The sequence below is a fragment of the Onychomys torridus genome, chromosome 17, assembly GCF_903995425.1.
Source record: "Onychomys torridus chromosome 17, mOncTor1.1, whole genome shotgun sequence".
Classification (NCBI taxonomy): domain Eukaryota; kingdom Metazoa; phylum Chordata; class Mammalia; order Rodentia; family Cricetidae; genus Onychomys; species Onychomys torridus.
The window spans coordinates 34298355-34321726 of NC_050459.1; the positions used below are offsets into that span (position 1 = coordinate 34298355).

A 23372-nucleotide genomic window follows, 5' to 3' on the forward strand; every position below is an offset into this window, starting at 1 on the left:
GTCTTTGTCTGAGGTAGGGTCTATTGCTGTTGTAAAACATGATGCCCCAGAACAGCTCAGAGAAGAAAGGGTTCATTTCAAAGTATACTTGCAGGTAACTGTGCATCACTGAGGGAAGTGAAGGGAGGAAGCTGGAGGCAGGAAGTGAAGCGGAGGGCGTGGAGGAGTGCTGCTTACTGGCTTACTCCTTGTGACTTTGATATACAACTCAGAACCACCTGCCCAGGGATGGGACCATCCACAGGGATCTGGGCCTTCGCCCATCAATCATCAATCAAGACCACACCCCCACAGACTTACATACAGGCCAATCTAACGAAGACATTTTTCCTCAACTAAGCGTCCTCTTTCCAGATACGTCTAGGCTTGTGTTAAACTGACAAAAACCAAACATCACAGTCTTGAAGCTCACAGTTGAGTTGGAGAAAAGACAGGTAAATGGTTATGTCATTGTGTCGTGACTCATAGTGTCGTGACATAAAGTAAAAAGGAGGGCAGGAAGGATTGGGTGCTGGGCATGTGAGCATCTAAGCACATTTGCCAGTATTGGGAATTACAGGCAGGAAGATTCAAAGTTCAAGACCAGGTTGAGCAATTTAGCAACACCCTATCTTAAAACAATAGCAATAACACCCCCCACAGTCCTCCTCCAAAATACCTAAACAACAACAACAACAAAAAAAAAAAAACAAGAAGGTTGTGAATGTGAGGAGAAAGTCTCAATTTCAGGTGAGATGGAAAGGCAAGAGAGGAAAGGGCTAAGGCCAGAATATATGCATATCAGGCAGAGGAAAAGCTGCACAATGTTCCGAAGCAGGATCACCCAATTCTTAATAACCGGAAATGAGATACAGAAGAACTTCATGGCAGCGACCATGTCTGGCACATGCATAGTGCTAGTCCTCATTCCTGCAAGAAAAGCAACACACAGTGATATTCAGTCTATTAGCTTTCTAGAATGAATGAATGAATACATGGTGGACACACACTGAGTTTATTTGAGCCTAGTGAGAACAGTAGATATTTAAAGCAGAAAGCATAGAGTCCTTCATGAGAAGATTAGCTTTTTATTATTTGACTATTCATGTTGTCCATAAACAAGCTTATATTAGTATTTACTTACATATATTTATGTACTTATATTTTTAGGGTAGCAAATAGATGATCTTTTCCTTCTGGACTTTGAATGTAATTATGTGTAATAAAGAATTGGGTGAGTTAGGTGTGATTTGAGAATTGAAAGGAAAATACAGTATAATTTAACATCTAGTATAATAATAACTACAATTCAGACTGGGTAAATTATTTGAACCAATATACCTATAAAAGTAATCACTGAAAAAATAGATGTATTTGCAGGAAGCACTCTGACTGAGTCAGCACCGTCCAGACACCTCCACATTCATTTTTGTAGTTCTAAATCTTCCCTTAAAAGTACTGAAATCATTGCTTAATTTACATTTTTGAAAATGACTTCCTAAAATATGTTTCAATTCTTTCCTTTCCTTACACCAACCCTTCTTAAGAATGTGCTGAACATAATTTCTTTCCCAGTGACTGGAAAAGGTCACAGAGGGGGTGGGGCCTGCCGCTTGGCCTGGCATTCTTTCAATGCTCCGGCTCTGAGAACCCCGGGAAGGCTCATGAATGAGCCTCCTCACCAGTGCAGATGTCTGGCTGTGTTTCTCAGTTTATTACCTTGAGATTACTTCCCGGGGCAAGAGAGAAAACTTCAGCCAACATTAACTATTAACTTATTTGTGAATAAACTCTGGAGTAGGCAGTCTTTGTTTTTACTGTGGTTAAGTATAGATAACATAAAAACCCACTGTATCAACCATTTCTAAGTGTACAGTTCAGTGTACATCCGAATTGTTGTACCCATAGCCATCAGCCATCTCTAGAATGAACTCCCAACTGGAGTGTCTGTACCTGTTAGACAAGAATAGCTCTGCTCCTCACAATCACCATTTAACTTTCTGACTGCCAGTCTGACCACGCTAGTCCTCCTCTGAGAAGCGGCCCATGCTCTTTGGCCCTCTGTTCCTGGTTTACCTCATTAGTGTAATGTCTTCGAAGCGTGTCCATGTTGTAGCATGGGACAGAATTTCATTTTTAAAGACTGGATAATATGCCATCGTATTTATATACTCCATTCTGTTTGTCAATGGGTGTTTGAGTTGTTTCTGCCTATTTTAGCTATTAAGAATAATTCTGCCATCAACAGTGTGTACACTTACTTGCATCCTTGGTCTAAGTTCTTTTAGGCTACCTAGGAATGGAATTCCTAAATAATATGGTCATTCCCTGCTACATTTTTTGAGAATCACTCTACAGGTTTCCAAAAGAAGGCAATTTGAATGGAAAATTATTCCAGGGTGCTTATAATAGGTGTCCAAGTGTGAGAGTCTCTAGGGGTATCCATGACATGTGTCAACGTTTTCCTGTATTGTCGTTTCATGGCTCAGCAGCAAGTTCTTGGGCAGGGAATTGTGAATAGCCCCGCCTCACCCACAGGGGAGCCTTCATTACTGAGTGTGTGCCCTCGTGAGACTGCTGGCCACCAAGCTCGAGGCAGAAAACTTACTTGTGCTGGTTTCCCATGATCGTGAGTAAGCACGAGTCAGTGGATAAAAGTGTGGGAATCAGTGCACTTTGAATTAATACTGTGGGCATTAATTATGACCTAGATCCTGGTCTGCAACCCAGCACAACTGAGCAAGATTCATGAATGAATGACACACTCTCTATAGTGATTGCTGACTGAAGATGGGGGAAATGGTTCTAGAAACCCAACTTGAAGGTCTGTCCCAGCAGGAAAAGTGAGACAAACTCTCACACTGAACAAAGGAAGAAATTCAGTTCAAATATTGACGACTGCCTTCTCTAGGACAATTTGATAACTTCCCGTTTATATTAAGGAGTATACACAGTATGTAATCTGGCGGTTTTGTGTAATATTGCCCTGTTCTGCCATCATAATCCCTGTCCTTCATCTCTGAGCTGCCTAGATGATGTGAAACCTGATCCAGCTTCAAGTGAATGTCTGCTGTTTACAGCAGTAACTGCCAGGTAGATTTGTGCTAAAGCTGTAGGGAAATGATTCGTAGGGTAAGGGTACTATCTGCTATAATTAAGAAGAAACTGGCATGGTATGGTACAAGCTAGAACCAAAGAAGGATCATATAATGCAAGGTGCTCCCCCCCAAAAAAAAGAAGGGATAGATAAGGACTTTGTGACCATCTGACAGGGAGGTTTCCAAAGGCAACCACTAGTCCCAGTGATCTAGAGCTGAAGAGCTAGGGCACAACCTGATTTTAGCAGGGGCTATGGCCTAGTGCTATAACTATAGCAGTTACTGAGGGTAATAGCATTGGCTCACGTCACTTTATCTCAAGTGTAGCCTTGTAAATCCTGTTCCAGTGAGTACCGTGAACACAGCAGTTAGTATTACAGCCTTGCGTAGTTCCTTTCTCTGGAGAGCTGTGAAGTGCTGTCTAGTGCCTAATAGCTTTTTATGGACCTGGAAATATGGCTGTAATTTTAAAATGGGTTGTGTGCATTCTTTGGTCATATAATAAGTACTCTGCGTGGTGGGGATAGTTTTAGGAAGTTGTATGTTTCTTTTGAGAAGCATTGTTTGTTTCTCTTAATGTATAAAATAGCGAATGTTTGGTAGTGAGAAAGAAAAAAAAAAATATATTTTGTCCTGTGTGATAATTGTCACCTTACCAGATAATGAAAAATTGATTTAATGGCATTAGGAAACTATATGACAAAAATTATTTCTACCTGTTCATACATATTTCAAATGTGATAAAATCATTAAAATACAAGTAGGGATTTTGCTCGTTAACAGTGTGTCTGTGTGTTGGTTTAAATGAGAATGTACCCCATAGGCTCTTATGTCTGACTACTTGGTCCCCGTTGGTTGGTGGAACTGTTTAATGAGGATTGGGGGTGTGGCCTTTTTGGAGGAAGTGCATCACTGGGGCCTTGAGGATTCAAAAGCCTATGCCATTCCCAGTTGGTCTCTCTGCCTTGTGCATGTGTATGAAAATGTAAGCTCAGCTACTGCTCAGTCTGTGCCTGATGGCCTGCTGCCATGCTCCCCACCATGTTGGTCATAGCCTCACCCTCTGAAACTGTAAGCCCCCGATAAACTCTTTCTTCTAGAAGTTTCCTTAGTCATGGTATTTTATGAGAGCAACTGAGTGACTAAGGCAATACATACGTGTGAACATGGGTAAGAAGATGATGGTAAGTTACACCGGGCAATGCAAATAGCATGGTCCTTTCGGTTATGTAATCTAGGTTCTGATGAAGGAAATACCTTAGGCTCTAGATTCCTTTTGACCTTCCCTTTGACAGTAGACAGCTCATTACATGGGAACGAGCTAGAATGGGTGAGAGTCCAGAATCCAACACAGTCCATAGTTCAAAGAAATTTCTCATGGCCTCTCTGGTTTTTCCTTAAGGAAAAAATTTGAAATTGAGAAGGAAGAGTGCTGAAATTGAAAACGTTCCATGGATACTAGAACTTGAGGTTGACTTGTAGCCATGAGTAGAAAATGGAGGGCCCTACCAGTGTATGCTGGATAAATAAGTTGCACCCCTCACTGACATCTGCCTAGCTCGCGGACACTGGGAATCTTGTTTTTGTATATATTACATTATTTAAACATTGTGTTGTGTGCGCACACACATGTATGTGCATGTGTCATAGTGTGGGGATGGAGCTCAGAGGACAGCTTTTGAGAGTGTCCTTCTATGACATGGGTCCAAGGGATCAAACTCAAGTCCTCAGACCCTAAGGCAAATGCTTTTATGTGCTGAGCCATCTTGCTGGCTCCTAATCTTGTCTGTTTGGAGATACAGATTATTGGATTCCATTGAGTAAAATGAGAATACTAACATCAAGGAACTAGGCAAGAGACCAGATTTCCCCATTTATCTACACTGCTCATTAGCCAGGAGTTGGGCCAGCTTTTTCTTTGCTAATATTAAAGTGGCAGTGAGTCATAGGACAGAACAGAGAAACTGAGATATAACCATTACTAATGATTTAAGTACAGTCAGGAAATGTGTCCCTAGTGTTAATTTAGGTCTTAATACCATCCGTAGGATGGAGGCATTTTAAATATTTACAGCAATCAAATGACTATCATCGGATTGCTGAAGCACACATGTTGAATCTGTCATGTGCAGTAACATCGGTGAACCTGGACAACATTACACTAAGAGACATCAGCCAGTCACAAAAGGACTAATGTAGTTGGAGGTCAGGACAAACCTCTCTCACCTGCCAGTCCCGCAGCTGCTCAGACCCAAGCAAACACACCGAGGCTTATATTATTTATAAACTGTATGGCTGTGGCAGGCTTCTTGCTTTCTAGTTCTTATATCTTAAATTAACCCATTTCTATAAATCTATACCTTGCCTTGGCTTGTGGCTGACCAGTATCTCATGGCGGCAGTGTCTGGCAGCGTCTCCTGACTCAGCTATTGGTGAAATTATTAAGGCCACTCCACATAGTTAAAAGGGAGGTTTATTTTGTGGCATAACTTACAAATGAAGAGATAGGTAGGTTGTAGGGTCTGGCAAAGGTATGGCACAGTCCGACAGTGTTCTCCGAAGAACTCTGCTCAGTCTACCTCCAGCGTCCAGGGTCCAGGCACCAAGAGATCCCTCTCCTTTGGATCCTGGGTCTTCAGCATCCTCTCTCAGCCCTGCCTTGTAGGCATGACCATTACGGAAGCCTCAGTTGGGGTTGGAACTTCCAGGCCAAGGCTGGAATGGCTACCCACTACACTCAGCCCTCCTGTTCGCAGAATTCTCCTCTCTCTTTGTCCCACCTATACTTCCTGCCTGGCTCCTGGCCAATCACCACTTTATTTATTAACCAATCAGAGCAACACATTCACAGCATACAGCTATCCACAGCAGACTAATGCTTATTCCATTGATTCTAGGGATGCAAAATAGTCAAACAGAAGTGGTAAGTGGAGTGTTGAGTGGTTTCCAGAACCTGGAAGAAGAGAGGGATAATGGACTACATTCAGCAGATGTGAAGTTCTTCGGGCATATTGGATGACTGGGCTCTAGGAAGCTGTTGTCTGTTATTGTGCGTGTACGTAACACGACTATATTGTGCACTTAAAATGCTTCAAGGGGGCAGATCTCAAGCTGAGTCGCTTCTGTGATGAACACTGGAGAAGTTTTCCTGCCATTGTGACAGGAAAGAAACAGTTCTAGGTTTTTATATTTTCCCAAGTGTAAGAACTGGGAATTCTTAGTCAGGGTAGCCTCCTGATCTGTAGCCCTTACTAGCAGCTATCCAAGCAATGATGAGCCCTTAAAGTGTCCCAGGTTATCTTCTTCTTCCTCTGCATTGGTAAGGCTGAAAGTTAGGACACCCCTAGTTTTCAGTCACCACTAACCAACCCAGCCTTGCCTTAACAGCATAGATCTTATTCAAATTTGAAGTGAGAATCTCAGGGAAGTGTAAACTTAAGCTTTGACCTTAAATATGGGCACTGGAGTATTTTAATGGTGGCCAAAGTTCGTAATATCTGGGCCTAGATACTTGAAGAAATGGTAGAGGACTTTTTATACTCTGCTTTCCAGTGTAGCCAAAGCAGTGTGGGTATCAAACATTGGTCATTGAAGGTGGAAGCAGTCAAAGAAGGGATGTACCCGGGACCTGGAAGCCTAGCAGCGTACGTGGTTAGGAGGCAACAGATGTCACAGGTCCTGGGAGGCCACATGGCATCATCCATGAGAAATTTTTCAGGTCAGATAGGCCCATAGTTAGATCATAATTCCATATCTTATAATTTGAATGACATGTAAAGTTGTCCTCTCTCTGGGAGAAAGGCTCAGATTTTAAAACTTTAATATGATCTGCCTCAATGAGATGAACGTTTAAAGATTTTAGCCCAAATCTTCTGCATATAGTAAGAATTCAACAAATGTTTCTTATCTGACCCTCTCTCACCCACACTAACCCCAGATTCCAGCTCACCTCTATCCAGCCTTTGCTCTGTTCAAACCAACCTCAGATTTTGGAGGACATTATAAGCTATGTTTCCATTCAAGAATCTTAGTGTTTCAAACTTGAGGGCATCAGAATGTGATTGTCTTTAGAGATAAGTTCTTTTTAAAAAAGATTTATGGGGCTGGAGAGATGGCTCAGAGGTTAAGAGTACTGACTGCTCTTCCAGAGGTCCTTAGTTCAATTCCCAGCAACCACATGGTAGCTCACAACCATCTGTAATGAGATCTGGCACACTCTTCTGTATGCATAATAAATAAATAAATCTTTTTTAAAAATTTAAAAAGATTTATTTATTTATTTATTTTATGTATATGACTGCTCTGCATGTATGGCTTTATGCCAGAAGAAGCATCAAGATCCCATTATAGATGGTTGTGAGGCACCATGCGGTTGCTGGGAATTGAACTCAGGACCTCTGGAAGAGCAGTCAATGCTCTTAACCTCTGAGCCATTTCTCCAGCACAGAAATATGGTCTTTAAAGAGATTAAATTAATCCAAAATGAGGTCACTGGGGTAGGGTCTAATCCCTTATGTGTGGTGTCCATATAAGAGAAGAAATTTGTGCCTGGTGGTGGCGGCACACACCTTTAATCCCAGCACTCGGGAGGCAGAGGTAGGTGGATCTTTGTGAGTTCGAGGCCAGCCTGGTCTACAAAGTGAGTTCCAGGAAAGGCGCAAAGCTACACAGAGAAACTGTCTTGAAAAACAAACAAACAAAAAGGAAAGAAAAACAAAATGGGGGGGGGGGGGGGGGGGGACGGAGGGAGAGAGAGATGTGGGGAGGAAATTTGAAAGCAGAGTGTAACAGAGGGAAGACAATGTGAAGACAGGGAGACTTGGTGACCATTATAAGTCCAAGCAGAGGCCTCAGTGGCCACCAACTTCATCCACACCCTGCTTTCGGTTTTCTTGCCTCCTTTGTTTTATGGACCACATGTTTGCTACTTTGTTACAACATCTCTGATAAAGTAACTGGTATGATTACTAAAGAAGAGGAAAGGAGGGTAGGTTAAAGAAACACATGACAGCTCACCATGCAGGACCTGCTATAAAGGAGGGGTTAGGTAAAGAAACACATGGCAGCTCACCATGCCGGACCTGTTGGCATACAGCTACTCAAGGGAATGAGGTGAGGGGGCAGACCCAGCAGGGCAGCATCTTGAGACATTCTCAGCGAAGTCTGCCCTTTCCCCTACTTAGCTTGTTTTGTTTCATTGCTCAAGGTGGAGTGTGATGTGCTACATTTTCTTTTCATTTCCACCTCAGAAGATCTTGCCCCAATCCAGCCCTAGCAACTGTGCAAGCATTTCCCTCTGTAGCAGCCTTGAGACCATCATTTTAAACTACAAATCCACTTGCTTGTTTTGTGGCTGTAACTGCTATCACTGAGCCTGAGGGGTGGGGCGGGGAGGGGGTGGAGATGTCACGGGTGGAGGGACCACATGCTTCTCCTCTTTTCTCTGGCCATGTCTTTAGCCTCCACAAAAAACTAAGAGCCCCTAAGACATGCCAGGCTCTATGCCAAGTGCATTTGTTTTTGGGTTTTTTGTTTGTTTGTTTGTTTTATAATTTAGCTCTCAGAGCAACCCTGAGTGATGAACTGAGTGTTTAGAAAGGAAACCAACATCAACAGAAACCAAACTCACCAAGATAAAATGACCATGAAGCTATAAAGCCAGTATATAAAAAAATCTCAGTGAGCAACCCAGAGAAGAAACAGGAAAGAAAAATAGAGAGTGCATGAAGGACCAAGGAAGACGAAGGAGAGAGCGGTTTCCTGGGCAACAGTTTGTGCCGGGGTCCTAACATTCATTGCAGCCAAAGGGTGGTGAAGAGAACTGACCCCAACTGTGGTGACAGAGGAACTCTCCAGAGTCACTAAACACAGTCGGACCTATGTTCTAGGAACAACCCCAGTGCCTCAGGAACAGGGCGGCTGTGAAAAGATGTGATTTTGAAACACAGGTAGGCCAGAGCCTGGTCACTTGTGGCATCAAGGATGATATGAGGTGGGTTTATTTTAAATGCAGCAACAAGTCTTTTAGGGACATGGTTTCATCATCAGTTTACATGTTAGTAGAAAATATAGTTTGTTTCTTTCTTTATTGAAAACAAATAATTGGAGTCTTGTGGAGTTTTTGTTTTGTTTTAAGTTATAAATAAGGGATCCATTGTGGGAATATAGAGTGTCAAGGATGTGTGTAACGTGCATTTTGTGAGAAATGGCTCCATGGTGACCCAGGTATTTAGAGTTTAAGTTCTACACTATTGAAGCCTCATATTTCCCCTGTTTCTGTCCTGAAGCTACTTCGCTGTCCTTCACAAATCAGATTATATAAATCCAATGACAAACTTATTTTTGGAGTCACTTTTGACCGAGGTTGTTAAGTCAGTTTTTTTTTTTCTTTTCCAGAAAACATTAAAAGATAATAGCTTAATTTTAGAGAAGGATGACTCTTCAAGATAAAGCACAAGTCTTTGCTTAAACAACAAAATTGTAGCTCAGCTTAGCTGTGTATGGTGATCAAGGTAACATGTATGGGAGGGCTGGACGGTCAGGGTTTCCTGTGACTTGTTGAAGTACCAGTCAAGGGGCCTTTGAGGAGAGGGACAGTGTTATTCAGAAAGCCCAGAAGGGTGGAAGTGTGGTGCACTGGAAGGGAGTAGCATGACCTGAGGTGGAGAGGAAGGTGGGCTCTGGAGTTGTCCCTAAAATCACCATGGTGTATTAGGATCACATAGAAAAGTTTTATAAAGACCGTAAAAAAGGCATTACTAAAGACAACACAGTAGGAGATTGCATATGAGTATGTGCATGGAAACAAAGTTAATTACAATAAAAATCAAAATGGAAGTAGATATGTTATAAGGAAAACAAAATTTAAGGCATTAGGAAGAGGAAGCTATAGTTGGAATTAAACTATATATTTTTAATTGAACTATAAGAAACACACATAGGAATAGCAAGTGTCTCTGAGGTCTGGCATTGGATGGTCTATAGGCAATGTCAGTTTTGATCTCTAGTACATTGAATGAAAGACCCCCCCCCCCCCAGTAGCTTGACTGCTGTGACGCCATTTTGCAAGGCTTAAACATAAAGAACAGGATATCTGCAGTTCAGGGGAAGAAGGCCAAACAGGAGTTCATAACTATAGTCGGCCACCCGGCCTTGGGAGAGAAACCATTGAGTCAAAACAGGATATCTATGGTGGGCCACCTGGCCTTGGAGAATAAACAGTTGGGCCAGAAAAACACCACTATGCCCTAGACAAGGCCAAGTCAGCGCACACATCCAAATTCCGAGAATTAAGCATATGTCCCCAAGTTCACCCTGGCCTTATTTTAATCAACCAATGGGAACCCTGTAACTATGCTTCTTGCTTCTGTAACCATGCTTCTGCCCCTGGATCCTATAAAAAAGTCCCCCTTTCCCTAGGAAGGTGCACAAGTCCTCCGAGAGACTTGTTGCCCCAGGTACCTGTGTATTCAAATAAACCCTCTTGCTGTTTGCATCTGATGGATGGTTTCGGTGTGTTCCTTGGGTTCGGGGTCTCTCCTGAGGGAAGATCCCCCCCGGGAATCTTTCATGAAGATGCACATGAGCTTCTTGAAAAGCTAAGAGGACAAAGGATTCTGCTATAAGAGGCTTCCACTGGCTGAACTCAGCCAAAATAAATCCGCAGTCAGCTTGACAAACTTTTCCTAAACGAGCATAATTAGATCGGCTAGCGTCGCTTGAACATAACGAATTAATTAGCGGTAGGGCGAGGCCGGTGGGAACTTCAACAAGAGAGGTCACAGTAGGATGTTGAATAGGAGAGACCATCGGAGTTGAACAAAGAAGTAATAGGACGTTAGTGTGGGGGGGATGATGTGGATAATTGCTAAAATCGGCTTTCTTGTAAAAAAGCTAAACAAAACAAAACAAAGAAACCCCAAACAACATCGTAATGGCAGCTAGAGACAGGAAGCTAGCCTCAAATCAGGAGGTGAAGCAAGCCTCAAATCAGGAGGTGAGGCGTCATCAGAAAATAGAACTGGAAGCCGAACTCGTAGCCTTGCAGTCTGATGGGGTCTAAGGTGTCATTCTCGGAGCACTTGGCTTCGCTCTTGGTACACAGGAACAGTTTAGTAACCATGGTGATAATTTGTTGTTCCCTCTCTTCCTGCATCCCATCCATACCAATAAAGGGCTGTGATTCCTGTAACACAATTAGCCAGGGCAGAGTTTTAAGTCCTGGAGGCATAATAGAGGGGTGGACGTCTCTGGAGCAAAGCAGACCATTGCAGGGCATGGACCAGGAGGAAGTTCTACTCATTTAAGATAAAATTAGACAAATGCACTTTGAATGTAGCCCACAGTGTTGCTACTGCCTATGTCTAGATTGTCCCCAGAGGTATAAATAGTAAACATTTTAATGTAATAATGAAGTGTTCTTGTCATTTCCCCCCCCCCAATAAATTATATTTCTCTTGTCTGAGGAGAATATAGGATTTAGACGTCTTTGTTTCAGATTTTTTTTTTTTTGAAGTGAGTTTGTGTTCATTAAGTTAAAGTGTTAGATCCAAAATAAACCTTCTCACTTTTAGGAAGCAGTCTCACAAGTATCATACTAAGTGCCCCATCAAGACTAAAGTGTGGTTTTTGTCTCCTTACTTATGCTAAGGATCAGTACCATTTTGTTATTGTTGATTTTGTTATGTAAGTATCTGTAATCCGCTGTCCTCTTCTGGACTCCACAGTTCTGGCATGTATACACACACACACACACACACACACACGGGGGGGGGGGGGGGGGGGGGGGGGAGAGAGAGACTTAAAAATAAATAAAAATTTTAATGAATTAAATAGTAGTATTGAGCATATTTATAATACATCTTCCAAAAGTAACTAATAGGTTTTAAAATGGCTTTTGAGTTTTTGTTTTTGTTTTTGTTTTTTTTTGAGCTGAGGATCGAACCCAGAGCCTTCCACTTGCTAGGAGAGCGCTCTACCACTGAGCTAAATCCCCAGCCCGGCTTTTGAGTTTTAATGCAATACTATTTAATTGTATTATTAACTTCACAAAGCACAACTCAGCTGCATACTGTGATCGCAGTGTGATATACAGGAGGACTGGTCTAGAATCCAGGTTTCCTGGGACTTGTTCAAGCGCCATTTCAAGGGCTTTGGAGGAAGGGCCCCTGTTAGAATTTCAGTTTTTGTCTACTTAAAAATTATGCTTCTAACTGACTCATAGAAGATTTCCAAGTATTTTATAGGCAATTTTATAATTTTTTAAAAGCTCGCTATTAAAATACATGCAGTTATTGGAAGTCTTCATTAAGAGAGAGGAAAAAAAAAAACTCTTTTCTCAGTAACGGAACCAAATTAGCTTGGCCCCGTCGAAAGCATCTGTGCAGAATTGATTCTGCCCTAGGAATGATCTGACTTCCGGTTTAGAACTTCCTGCGGTTGAGAAAAATAAGACTTTGGGCTCTATGATATCATATTAGAATTAATTCTTCACTCAAGCAAGTGTCTGCTCCAGCAGTGTTCACTATATAAAGGAGAGACACTGAAGAAGCCACTAGTTCAAATCCCGCTAAATGATGCACCACCGCCGACATAGGAGAAATGTTGGTTCGCTTGTGTGAACGACTCAAGGAGGTGGCTGCCTTTGCTGTGTGCTCATAGCACACTGCAGAAACGCAGCCCATAATAGCAAAACCACTCTTTCTGTGTTCCTTGCTGGCGTTATTTCTCCAGAGGGAAGAAAATGCCTCCCAAGAGGGAGGAAGGCAAGTTCACATGCCTGTAGAGTAGGAAAGGCTGAGGGAGAGCCTGGCCTCAAGCAACTCTGAAGACAGGAAAGCACTACCCAGAAGATCCCAGGAGCCCCCCCACATTCGCTTTCACTAAGTCTTTTGGATTTGTGTTCAATTTGTCAAAAAGAAAATGTCCCCAAGTTTCACAGTGCTGAAGAGTTTATGCTCCTGGTAGAGACAGGTGACACGCAATCCCACTCTGACAATTGCAGGCTTAACAAAAGTTACTCTGCCATCCCTCATAAAAAATTAAAAAAAAAAAAAAAAATTTGTGGGCCGGGCGATGGTGGCAGCGGAAGTGCACGCCGTTAATCCCAGCACTCGGGAGGCAGAGGCAGGTGGATCTCTGTGCGTTTGAGGCCAGCCTGGGCTACCAAGTGAGTTCCAGGAAAGGTGCAAAGCTACATAGGGAAACCCTGTCTCGAAAAACAAACAAACAAACAAAAAAATTGTGATAATAACATCTAGTGGTGCTGCTTTGTGAGTGTGAGGAACTAGCCTCAGAAAGTGTCCTTAAGCTCCTGGCCATCTCCCCAGGCCCATGGTTTAATTCTTATGCTGATACAAGTAACCAAATGATGCTCGATTACCACTCATGTTTTTCAAAAATTAATTTATATTTCCCATACATTTTATTTGCATACATACATATTAGTAGGAAATTATTCAAAGACAAAGAGTGTCTTTCCTTAAATAGCTATTAAAAATAGCTATATTCGAAACTAACATGTTTTACATATTCTTACACAATGAAAAAGGACATTTTAAAGTTTGGTGGCTCTGACATGAAACTGAAATTGTCAAGATAAGGCACTAATGTAATAATTGGGAAAAATGTGCGGGAAAGGGCATTCGTTTCTTCCATAAACATAAAACTTAGGGTGTTCCTTGTATGTGTGAGTAAGCTATGTCCTCAGTCTGAGTATTGGTGTTTAACCAGTGGTGTCTTCCCGTTTGAAAATGGCTGTTCACCACTTTATTTGTAATATATGTAAAACAGATACAGGATCACTGTTGGGAGCACACAAGAGGGTCTCGATAAACGAAAGCTAAATAGGCCAGAAAGGAAGTCACAAGTCACTAAGACTAGATAAGGAAAACCCATGCTTATATTTTTAAAATGATACTAAGCCTCACCAGTATTAAGGTAAATTAATCCCCTCCCCAATTTTTTTTTGTTTCCTTGTTTTTGGTGCTGGAGATTGAACCAGGACCTGTACGTGCTAGGCATCTGCTGTGTCTAGCCATGAGCTGCCTCTAAGACAAGGTCTCACTATGCTATCCAGGCTAACCTTCAACTGTCTATCCTCCTGCTTCTGCCTCCCAAGTGCCGAGAGACCCAGCTTTAAGACAATAGTCTTTCTTTGGCCTATGATGTTGACTAAATTTACAAAGACTCGTATCTATAAGAAATTTGATAGCCCTATAGTATTAGGGCAATTGAACATGGCCTTTGGGAATGGTTACATCTCATTGTATAAATGTTATCAAAATAATTTGCTGTAAGTATGGCTCTACATATATCTTGTTTAATTATAAAAGAGCATTTATAGATTTTGAAGAACTTTTTTTTTTTTGGCGAAGTATAAGTCATGGATGGCAAAAAAAAAAAAAAAAAGCCTTTAAATATATAAGACTAAGGGTTGGGAATTTAGCTCAGTGGTAGAGTGCTTGCCTAGCAAGCACAAGGCCCTGGGTTCAATCCTCAGCTAAAAAAAGAAAAGAAAAGAAAAAGAAAAAGATAAGACTAAGTCAGGCGGTGCACGTCTTTAATCCCAGCACTCAGAAGGTGGATCTCTCTGAGTTTGAGGACAGCCTGGTCTACCAAACAGATCCAGGACAGGCACAAAGCTACACAGAGAAACTCTGTCTGGGGAAAAAAAAAAAAAAGGTAAGACTAAAATACTGTCTGTGAAGTTAATAATGTAATTAATATTATTAGATTATCCACTTAATAGATTGCTGTTCCAGGGCAGAGCGATTATCTGCCCACAGTAGCTGTACTTATTTTCCAGAATGTCTCTTTGTTTTACCATTTTCCCTTCTGACCACTGCAGTCAAGTGTTAGCAAGTACAAACGCTTTTATGTTTGAACCTCTGGAGTGGTCATTGAGGTCACTCAGAGGTAGACTCACACATGGATCCAAATTGCTTTTAGTTCCGCTGGAGGGCAGGAAAGGGTTACAATCAGTTTGGAGCCCTTGGCAGGGTGAGGGAGTCAGGGCCTAGAGAAAAATGCATGGGTGTGATGGTCTGAAAAGACACAGAGATCAAGCTGGTCTTGAATCTTTCCCATGGTATCAGATAAGCTCCGTCAGGGGGTCTGAGAAAGTGAACTCTGACTAGACTCTCATTTGTAAACAAACTTACATGGCAGGTTTGAAAACCAAGAAACTTGTTTCCATGTGTGCATGCATATGTGTGTGTGTGTGTGTGTGTGTGTGTGTGTGTGTGTGTGTGTGTGTGTGTATGTGTGTGTGTATGTTTATGGGTACACTTTTTGTATGTGCGGGTCAGGTGTTCATTTATGTTCATTTTATTATGTGTGTGCAGATGCATGTGCACATGTAGAGGCCAGAGGATAACCTTTGATGTTATTCTTCATGAGCTATCTACCTTAATGTTTCAAACTTGTCCCTGCCTCCCTGGGGCTGAATTTACAAGTGCATCCCTGGCCTTTTTTTTTTTTTTTAATGTGAATGCTGGGGATTAAACTCAAGGGCCCATGCTTCTGAAGCAAGCACTTTAATGACTGAGCTATCTTTGCCCATCTCCAGTATGAGCCAGACAGGCACCATGATGCTTGGCTTGCAAATGGCTTTGTCTTACAAGCTTGCTAGCAAATTTGAAGCGAGGCGGAATGCATTTCCTCACTGGATCACTGAAGTGGGTGGTAGATACAGTACATTTGACCTGAGGAAAACATTTAAAGGAGTGCAATCATGTTAGATATGTGAGCTCTTGTCATTCAGGTTTTTAGTTATTGCTATTTTATTTATTAGAAACCTAGATGCCACAATTCAAAGCCAAGCAGAAACAAATTTCAACATGGATTTGTAAATTCTTAGAGCCATTCAGTAATGTGGCAGGCTGTTCTCTAAAGCTGTGGGCTCTGTAGCTCTAGAAATACTTGGGAAAGAGGTAGGTTGGACCAGGTACTGCTAAAACTCCATCACATGACTCCAAGATTGCAGCATGTTTTAAGGCAGTGACATTTCATTCTGGAATAAGGAGAACTTAGTAGGGGTGAAAAAGATAAGTAAGAAAAATACATCCTTCTCTTGGTACAACTGGGAAAGGTCCAAACTCCAAAAGACATTATTACTAGCCCAGGAAGATCGCATGGAGAGCCAAATAAATAGACATATCAAGAAGTAAAGAACGTGTATGGATTACTGTATGCAGAGTCTTGTTCCAGTCTGTTTCAGATTGTCTATGGCTTGTCCTCACCCACCTGCTATGTTCAGAGGTAGCCCCCTGAGAGACAGTGGTTCTCCATGCCTTGTCTGGACCCCTCAGTGATGCACAAAGAGCCATGAGAGCCATGGGCGTGAGGCTTTCTGCTGGTAGAGTGGGAAACTGAAGTGCTGGAAACACAGACATTTGGTTCTTTGTGGAGAATGGACTAGATGGCTGCTCACTCATAAAGACCAGTAAATATCTCAGGAAATGCAATGGGCCTAGAGCACGCTGTTTTTTATCTGAACTCTATAGCTGAAGGCCAGCAAGCCAGTCTATGGAGGCCCACGAGGCTCACACTTGAGGAGCACTGCCTTGCTAGGTGAGGTGTACCACTGAAGCATGGGTGATTGCAGTAACTAGTCCCACCTCTCTGCCCCCTGTCCACAGTGCTCACCCCCTGTGAACAAATATTTAAAGAATGGTGGTTTGAAGGGAAGTCAAGTTATCAATCCATTTTACTGTCTTTTTGTCTTCAGGGCCCTCTGTTTACATGAGCTTCATATAACCTATGACCTTTTTCTTTTGTCTAGTGTCCATGGAAAACATTGGTGAACAAGGTAAATTAATGCTCTGCTTGTAGATGTAATGTCTTAAGAATTGTTCAAAAAAGCAAATTGTATCCTTTATACTTGGTTGGGATTAAAATTTTATTCCTTGACAATATGGTAATAAGATAGAGCTAAAGGCATCTCATTTTTCTAATTTCCCAAGCAAAATTCTGTCACACACTTGGCAAATACTCTGTAATGGCCGTAATTGTTTCAAAGATCGTTATAGCTCCAAGATACAAGGATAGGAACAATCTCCTGTCTCAGCTTGAACTACTCCTCCATAACTGAATTATCTATCTGCAGAGTGTATGAAATTCTGCCTCTATTTGTAATAAGTTCCATATTACATAATCCAAATTATACATGAATTCACAGATATAAATATCATAATTCTTTAGAAAAATTAAAAATTGCTAGTAGAAATTTAAAATATAAAACATGTCATATTCTGCTTATTTATCTGCTTAGTTTTCGTTAGAAGTGGAGGCCTGGTGCTATCTAAAAAGGAAGCTGACCACTGATCTGCACCCCCAGCCCTCAAACATTCTGAATTACCACATTTTTCTGCAATTGTTTACTTCATAACTCTGCTAATGTGTTATTCAGACAGAATTATTCTCAGTAGTATGAAATTATTATTGTAAATTCATGTAGTACTTCAAGCCTTTAAAAGAACATACAAAGTGTGTTTATATTATCAAAAAAATACTCAGGATGCTTTTCTTAACAGTTGTCCTGTGTACTAAATCAGGCATTAGAACCCCCACAGACAGAACTCACTTCATCCAGATGGTCCCTGTTTACACGTTGTCATTACAACTAACAGAGCCACCAGGGTCAACCAGAGCTAAGCAAACAGGCAAATGGCTTCTCAGATGGGAACTGCTTTCTCTGCCTCTCATTAAGCAAAGTTCATAAAATCTGAAATTCTGAACATTTGGCTAATATTGGGTTTACTCTTCTATAACCACCCCAGTTTTACAACTTAGGAAAGATCTGATTAGCCAGTTTGCAAAAAGACAGGCCTATGTACAGATGGGGAGGGTCTAGTCCTGGATATAGCTGTAATGATGCATTCAGAGAGGTCAAAAACTCTTCTTGACTTCAGGCTTTTATTCAGAGAGTTACACTTATTTGAATGTAATGTAAATACTATTTGATAGCTTATCATCATTGTTAATTTGAATATTCTGTGAATACCATGATTTGAGTAAAATTTTGCATATTACAATGATGATTATGTTTCTCTCATTTCAGTTGTGAGTCTCATGGCTTATCATCTACTTTTTGCAATGTTTGTCTGGTCATACTGGAAAACCATTTTTACACTGCCCATGAATCCTTCAAAAGAAGTAAGTCAAAGCAATAGCAGAGTTATCCTAAAGATAGCAATCTGTTATGCTGACTTCTGAAAATGAATTTCCTTCTTTTCATTAGCTATTATAAATGATTGAATACAGTGATGTTTGGGGATATTTTTTTTTAAAAATCTGTATATGTGAATGAACTTTCACTAGGTACTTATTTTTGTATCTGATAGAGTTATTCTATCAAATCTTCTATGCGTTCCTTTCTACATTGGAGTCAAGTATCCAGATGAATCAGCAAGAGATAGGTGAGAGATATAGATGGATGGATGGATAGATGGATGGATGGGTGGGTGGGTGGATGGATGGATGGATGGATGGATAGAGATAGATGGATAGATAGATAGATAGATAAATAGATAGATAGATAGATAGATAGATAATGTATGTACGTACTTAGGTAGGTGGATGGATGGATGGATGGATGGATGGATGGATGGATGGATGGATGGATGGATGGATAGATAGATAGATAGATAGATAGATAGATAGATAGATAGATAGATAAAGTATGTATGTACATACTTAGGTGGATGGATGGATGGATGGATGGATGGATAGATAGATAGATAGATAGATAGATAGATAGATAGATAGATAGATAGATAGATAGATAGATAAAGTATGTATGTACATACTTAGGTGGATGGATGGATGGATGGATAGATAGATAGATAGATAGATGATAGATAAGTATATATGTATGTACTTAGGTAGGTAGATGGATGGATGGGTAGATGATAGATACATAGATAGAGAGGTAGGTAGGTAGATAGATGATGGGCAGATAATTTGATGCAATTCCATACTAATCATTATACTAAACACGTATTAGTTGTCTGTCAATCACCAGAAACAACACTAAATTGCTTAAGTCATCCTCTCTGTATTCAGGAAATCTATAGCGAGTTCACAACTTTTACACACCTAGACTCCTTCTATCTCAATGTTCTCTCACATGATGTTTTGATTCCATAGGCCACGTCTTGGCTGAAGATGTAGCTCTAATTCCAGACATTATGAATATGTTACAGCCAGCAGGCTATAGGCAGTAGGAAAGAGGTGTCCTTTCCCTTCAGTGACATTTTCTTCAAGTTACTGATTCCACTTCCACTTGCATTTAGATGACTTCATTATGTGACCACATGTCACATGGAAGCCTGGGAATGTCACTGCGATTCTCAATGGTCATGTCAGCCACAAAAGGGATGAATGGTTATTGAGGGACACCTAGCAGTCTTCGACACAGAAGGTTTTTAAGTAGAAGCATATGACTAAATTAAATTCACATTTTTGAATATATTGTGCTGTTCATTTCTGGGTGTCTCGTTTGGTTAAATGATTTAAGAGCAAGGGATGGTACCTTATACCCCTTTGTATTCTTGCCGTTTGTTCCTTTGTGCATCTGTTGAATTTAAATAAAGGTTGCTGTTCACAGCGTATTTTTAGGAGGCCAAGTTAAAAAGAAAAGGCATCACTGTAGATCGTTCCCTAAAGCAATCGGTTTGGAATGAATCTGTGACCTACAAGCCACTATTTGTGCTTTCAGCTTGGAAAAGGGTGATAAAACCAAACCTCATATATTTGCACAGAAATAATGGTACATGTCGACTATGGTACTTTGCAGACCGTCTTTTCTTTGGCGTGACCACTTCTTTCTCCTTTTCTGCGTGTTTTTTCCTTCCTCATACAGTGCTCACTTCTTCCTCATAATCTCTGCCACTGTGTATGTTTGAAAGAAAAAGCTGGCCAGGCGGTGGTGGCACATGCCTTTAATCCCAACACTTGGGAGGCAGAGGCAGGCGGATCTCTGTGAGTTTGAGGCCAGCCTGGGCTACAGAGTGAGATCCAGGACAGGCACCAAAGCTACACAGAGAAACCCTGTCTAAAAAAAAAAGAAAGAAAGAAAGAAAGAAAGAAAGAAAGAAAGAAAGAAAGAAAGAAAGAAAGAAAGAAAATGACTGCTGTCAATGGAGAGAGTGATCATATCCACTCGGGTGGCTTACCAACTACCTTTGCATTGGTAACTTTCACATCTGTTCCCAGCTCTGATTTCTTCTGAGAGCTTAATATAGGTGTCTCTCTGTCAGACATTGCACTGACACTTTATATACATGCATACAACATACATACATACCTACATACATGCATATATGCTTTATGTTCTTGTAACTCTTAACTCATGTAGCTTCCCTAAATGTACCATCCCAGTATTTTTCTTTCTATGATATTCTTTCCCTTTTCTCACTAAAAAATTGTAATTTGTATCTGCACCAGCAGCAATTGATTAGCTCTTGAAATTTTCAAGCAGGGAATTATCCCAGAGTTCAGTTTCTGGTTCTCTCTCTTTTTTAAAAATATAACTGCATTGGCAATCCTATTTAATTTTATAATTTTATATAGTATCCCATTGGTATAACTCTCAAATTAACACATTAGCCCTGACCTCGCTCCTGAATTCTAGACTCATAAAAAAAAAAAAAAAAAAAAAAACTCTCTCTGACATCTGACAAAAATTTCAAATTCAGTGTATCTGAAAACATTTGGTTCTCCTATTCAGTTTTCTAATCATATTGTTAAAGTGGTCCCATATCAGAAATGGCAGTTACATCTTCCATTTTCAGGCCAAAAACTTTGGAGTCATCCTTGACTAGTCCTCCTCCATCCATATACAGTCAGTGATTTAGCTTCAGGCTATCACTTTAGCCGATGCCCACAGTGTGAGCTCATGCCCCCCCCCCTGCTGCCACTCTGAGCTGGGGCATCATCTCCCATTCACATATTTGCAGTAGCATGTTGAGGGGTTCTCTAACTACACCATATAAAACAGCAAACCTCCTAGGACAAGCATAGAAATTAATCACAATGAATTTAAAGCTTAATCAGATTTTGCTGGGTCAGTGTTTTACAAAAAAAAATGTGTGTTTGTGTGTGTGTGTGTGTGTGTTCAGATAATTGTGGTGTGGGGTAGATATTATTTGGTATCTTGTGTGTGTGTGTGTGTGTGTGTGTGTGTGTGTGTGTGTGTGTTCATGTGTGTGCAGTTACCCTCAGAGGCCAGAAGAGGGTGCCAGATACCCAGGAACTAGAATTAGAGGTCCCTCCTGAGCCACTTGGCATGGGTGCTAAGAACTGAACTTGGGTCCTCTGTAAGAGCAGCAAGTGCTCTTAACCACTGAACTGTTCCCTCCAGCCCAACCCATGTTGCTAATTTTCATCACAGCATAATTTTCTTGTAATATGTGATGACTGATGTAACGATACCCCAATTTTAAATTTTTAGACTGACCCCAACCTCATATTATATATGGTACTGATATTAGCACGTTTGTATGTAGAACTTTATTCACATTTTAAATTATTCCCTTAATAAAGATTCTTGAATGTAGAATTACTAGATCAAGGAAATTTCAGTTGCTTGCCAAATTGTTACCCAAAAGGGCTGCAGTAATTTCCAATACTACCAGTTATATCAGACTCTTGGCGTCTCTTGTTATTGTGAAAACTCTGTTAGCAACTTAATGGATAAACTGTTTTATGTTTTAACTTGCACATTTTAGATTCTCGTGAGGAGATTGTGTGTGTGTGTGTGTGTGTGTGTGTGTGTGTGTGTGTGTGAGAGAGAGAGAGAGAGAGAGAGAGAGACCTACATGAAAGACAACCAACAAAAAAGAAAAATGTATTTATGTTAGTTTTCTGGTTCTTTTTAAAATACAAATAATGATTTTTCTTTTTGTGTATATAGTTAAAACTGAACCCTCCTTTAATCTGGAAACTATAGATGACCTCATATCTTGGTTCCTATTACACTTACCGGTAGGAAGAAGGCAGACATTTTGGAGAAATGATTACACTTAGGACTATGCAGGAATAATGAAGATGAGCCAAGGGCATCATCACCCAGTGCCAGAAAACAAGGAAGTGCTCAGACAAACCACACAGAAGAGAATGTGTCGGAGGGACACCCGGGCCAAGGAAAGAATCCCCAGGGGAAAAGGGCGAATGATTTGAGCAGCAGAAGTCTCTTGGCATGAAATAAGCATCTGTGAGACCACTTAATTAAACAAATGATTAAGGAAACTGATGAGTAATAGAACAGAAACACCTGCCCAAGAGAAGACTTCCAAACAATTTCTGTAAAGACTTCACCTTTTAGGGGTGGAGGTATAAATCCCCACTCCTTACTTATGAACAAATATTCCCTCCAAAGAGTACAGGGTAGGAAGGAGAACTACTGAGAAAGTGTACAGTAGTGCCCCCTGACGAAAGCTCCTTCAGGTTGGAGAGGATGATGCAGTGGTTAGGAACATTTGTTCTTCAAGGGTTTAGGTTTCAGCACCCATATGACAGCTGACAACCAAAACTAACTCCAGTTCCAGGACATATGATGCCATTCTCTGACCTCTGAGAGCACCACCCACGTGGGTGCTGCTGCACATACATGCAGGAGAAGCACCCATACCCATCACATAAGTCTTAAACCAACGAAGATTTTTAACCCTCCATGATAGGTCCAGTCACATTGCCATGACCTGCTGGCAATGTCGGTTTTTCTCCTAAAGATCCACAACCCCTAATCTTCTCAGGAGACAAATGTTAGAGAAGTTGTGATTAAATGACCCTCTGCACAATGCCAGCGCTACTCAGGACTGCCATGGTAACAAGAAGAAACAAGGAAAGGAAATCATAAACAGTGAAGGAAAAATCTGAGAAAACTGCCGAGGCTAAAATGAACCTCAGAGGATGTGGCAATTGAAAATACTCTGGGATTTTCATAATCCCATATTATGCAGATATGTGCAATAGAAACACTGTAGTTTAAAAAAGATATTCCAAAGCAGAAAATCTGAATATCTATGCTGAACTTTATGTTATGCACTTTAGTGAATAATGGATCAGTATTATGTTATTAAAGTGTTAAATGTGCCGATGCTACTGTAAGATATCAATGCGGGAAACTTGGTGATGGGCTATATAGGAACTTTAGAAACTTTACAGTATTTTCTCAATCCGTTAAGTAAATCTAAGATATTCTTTAAAAGTAAATTAAATTAGTCTAGCCGCAGCAAACTCAGGATGTATGAAGAACTGTGGCAGCTGGAGGTTGGAGACTATATCAGGAGT

At 40.9% G+C, this 23372-nt stretch overlaps 1 protein-coding gene across 1 annotated transcript in view; it reads left to right on the forward strand.

The window, feature by feature from the left end:
* Zdhhc2 (zinc finger DHHC-type palmitoyltransferase 2) overlaps positions 1 to 23372 on the forward strand; it is a 64735-nt gene that overhangs the window by 11150 nt on the left and 30213 nt on the right. The window contains exons 2-3 of the mRNA XM_036166360.1: positions 16861 to 16887; positions 18139 to 18233. Of these exons, the coding sequence (XP_036022253.1) occupies positions 16861 to 16887; positions 18139 to 18233 (122 nt within the window). The remainder of the gene's footprint in view (positions 1 to 16860; positions 16888 to 18138; positions 18234 to 23372) is intronic.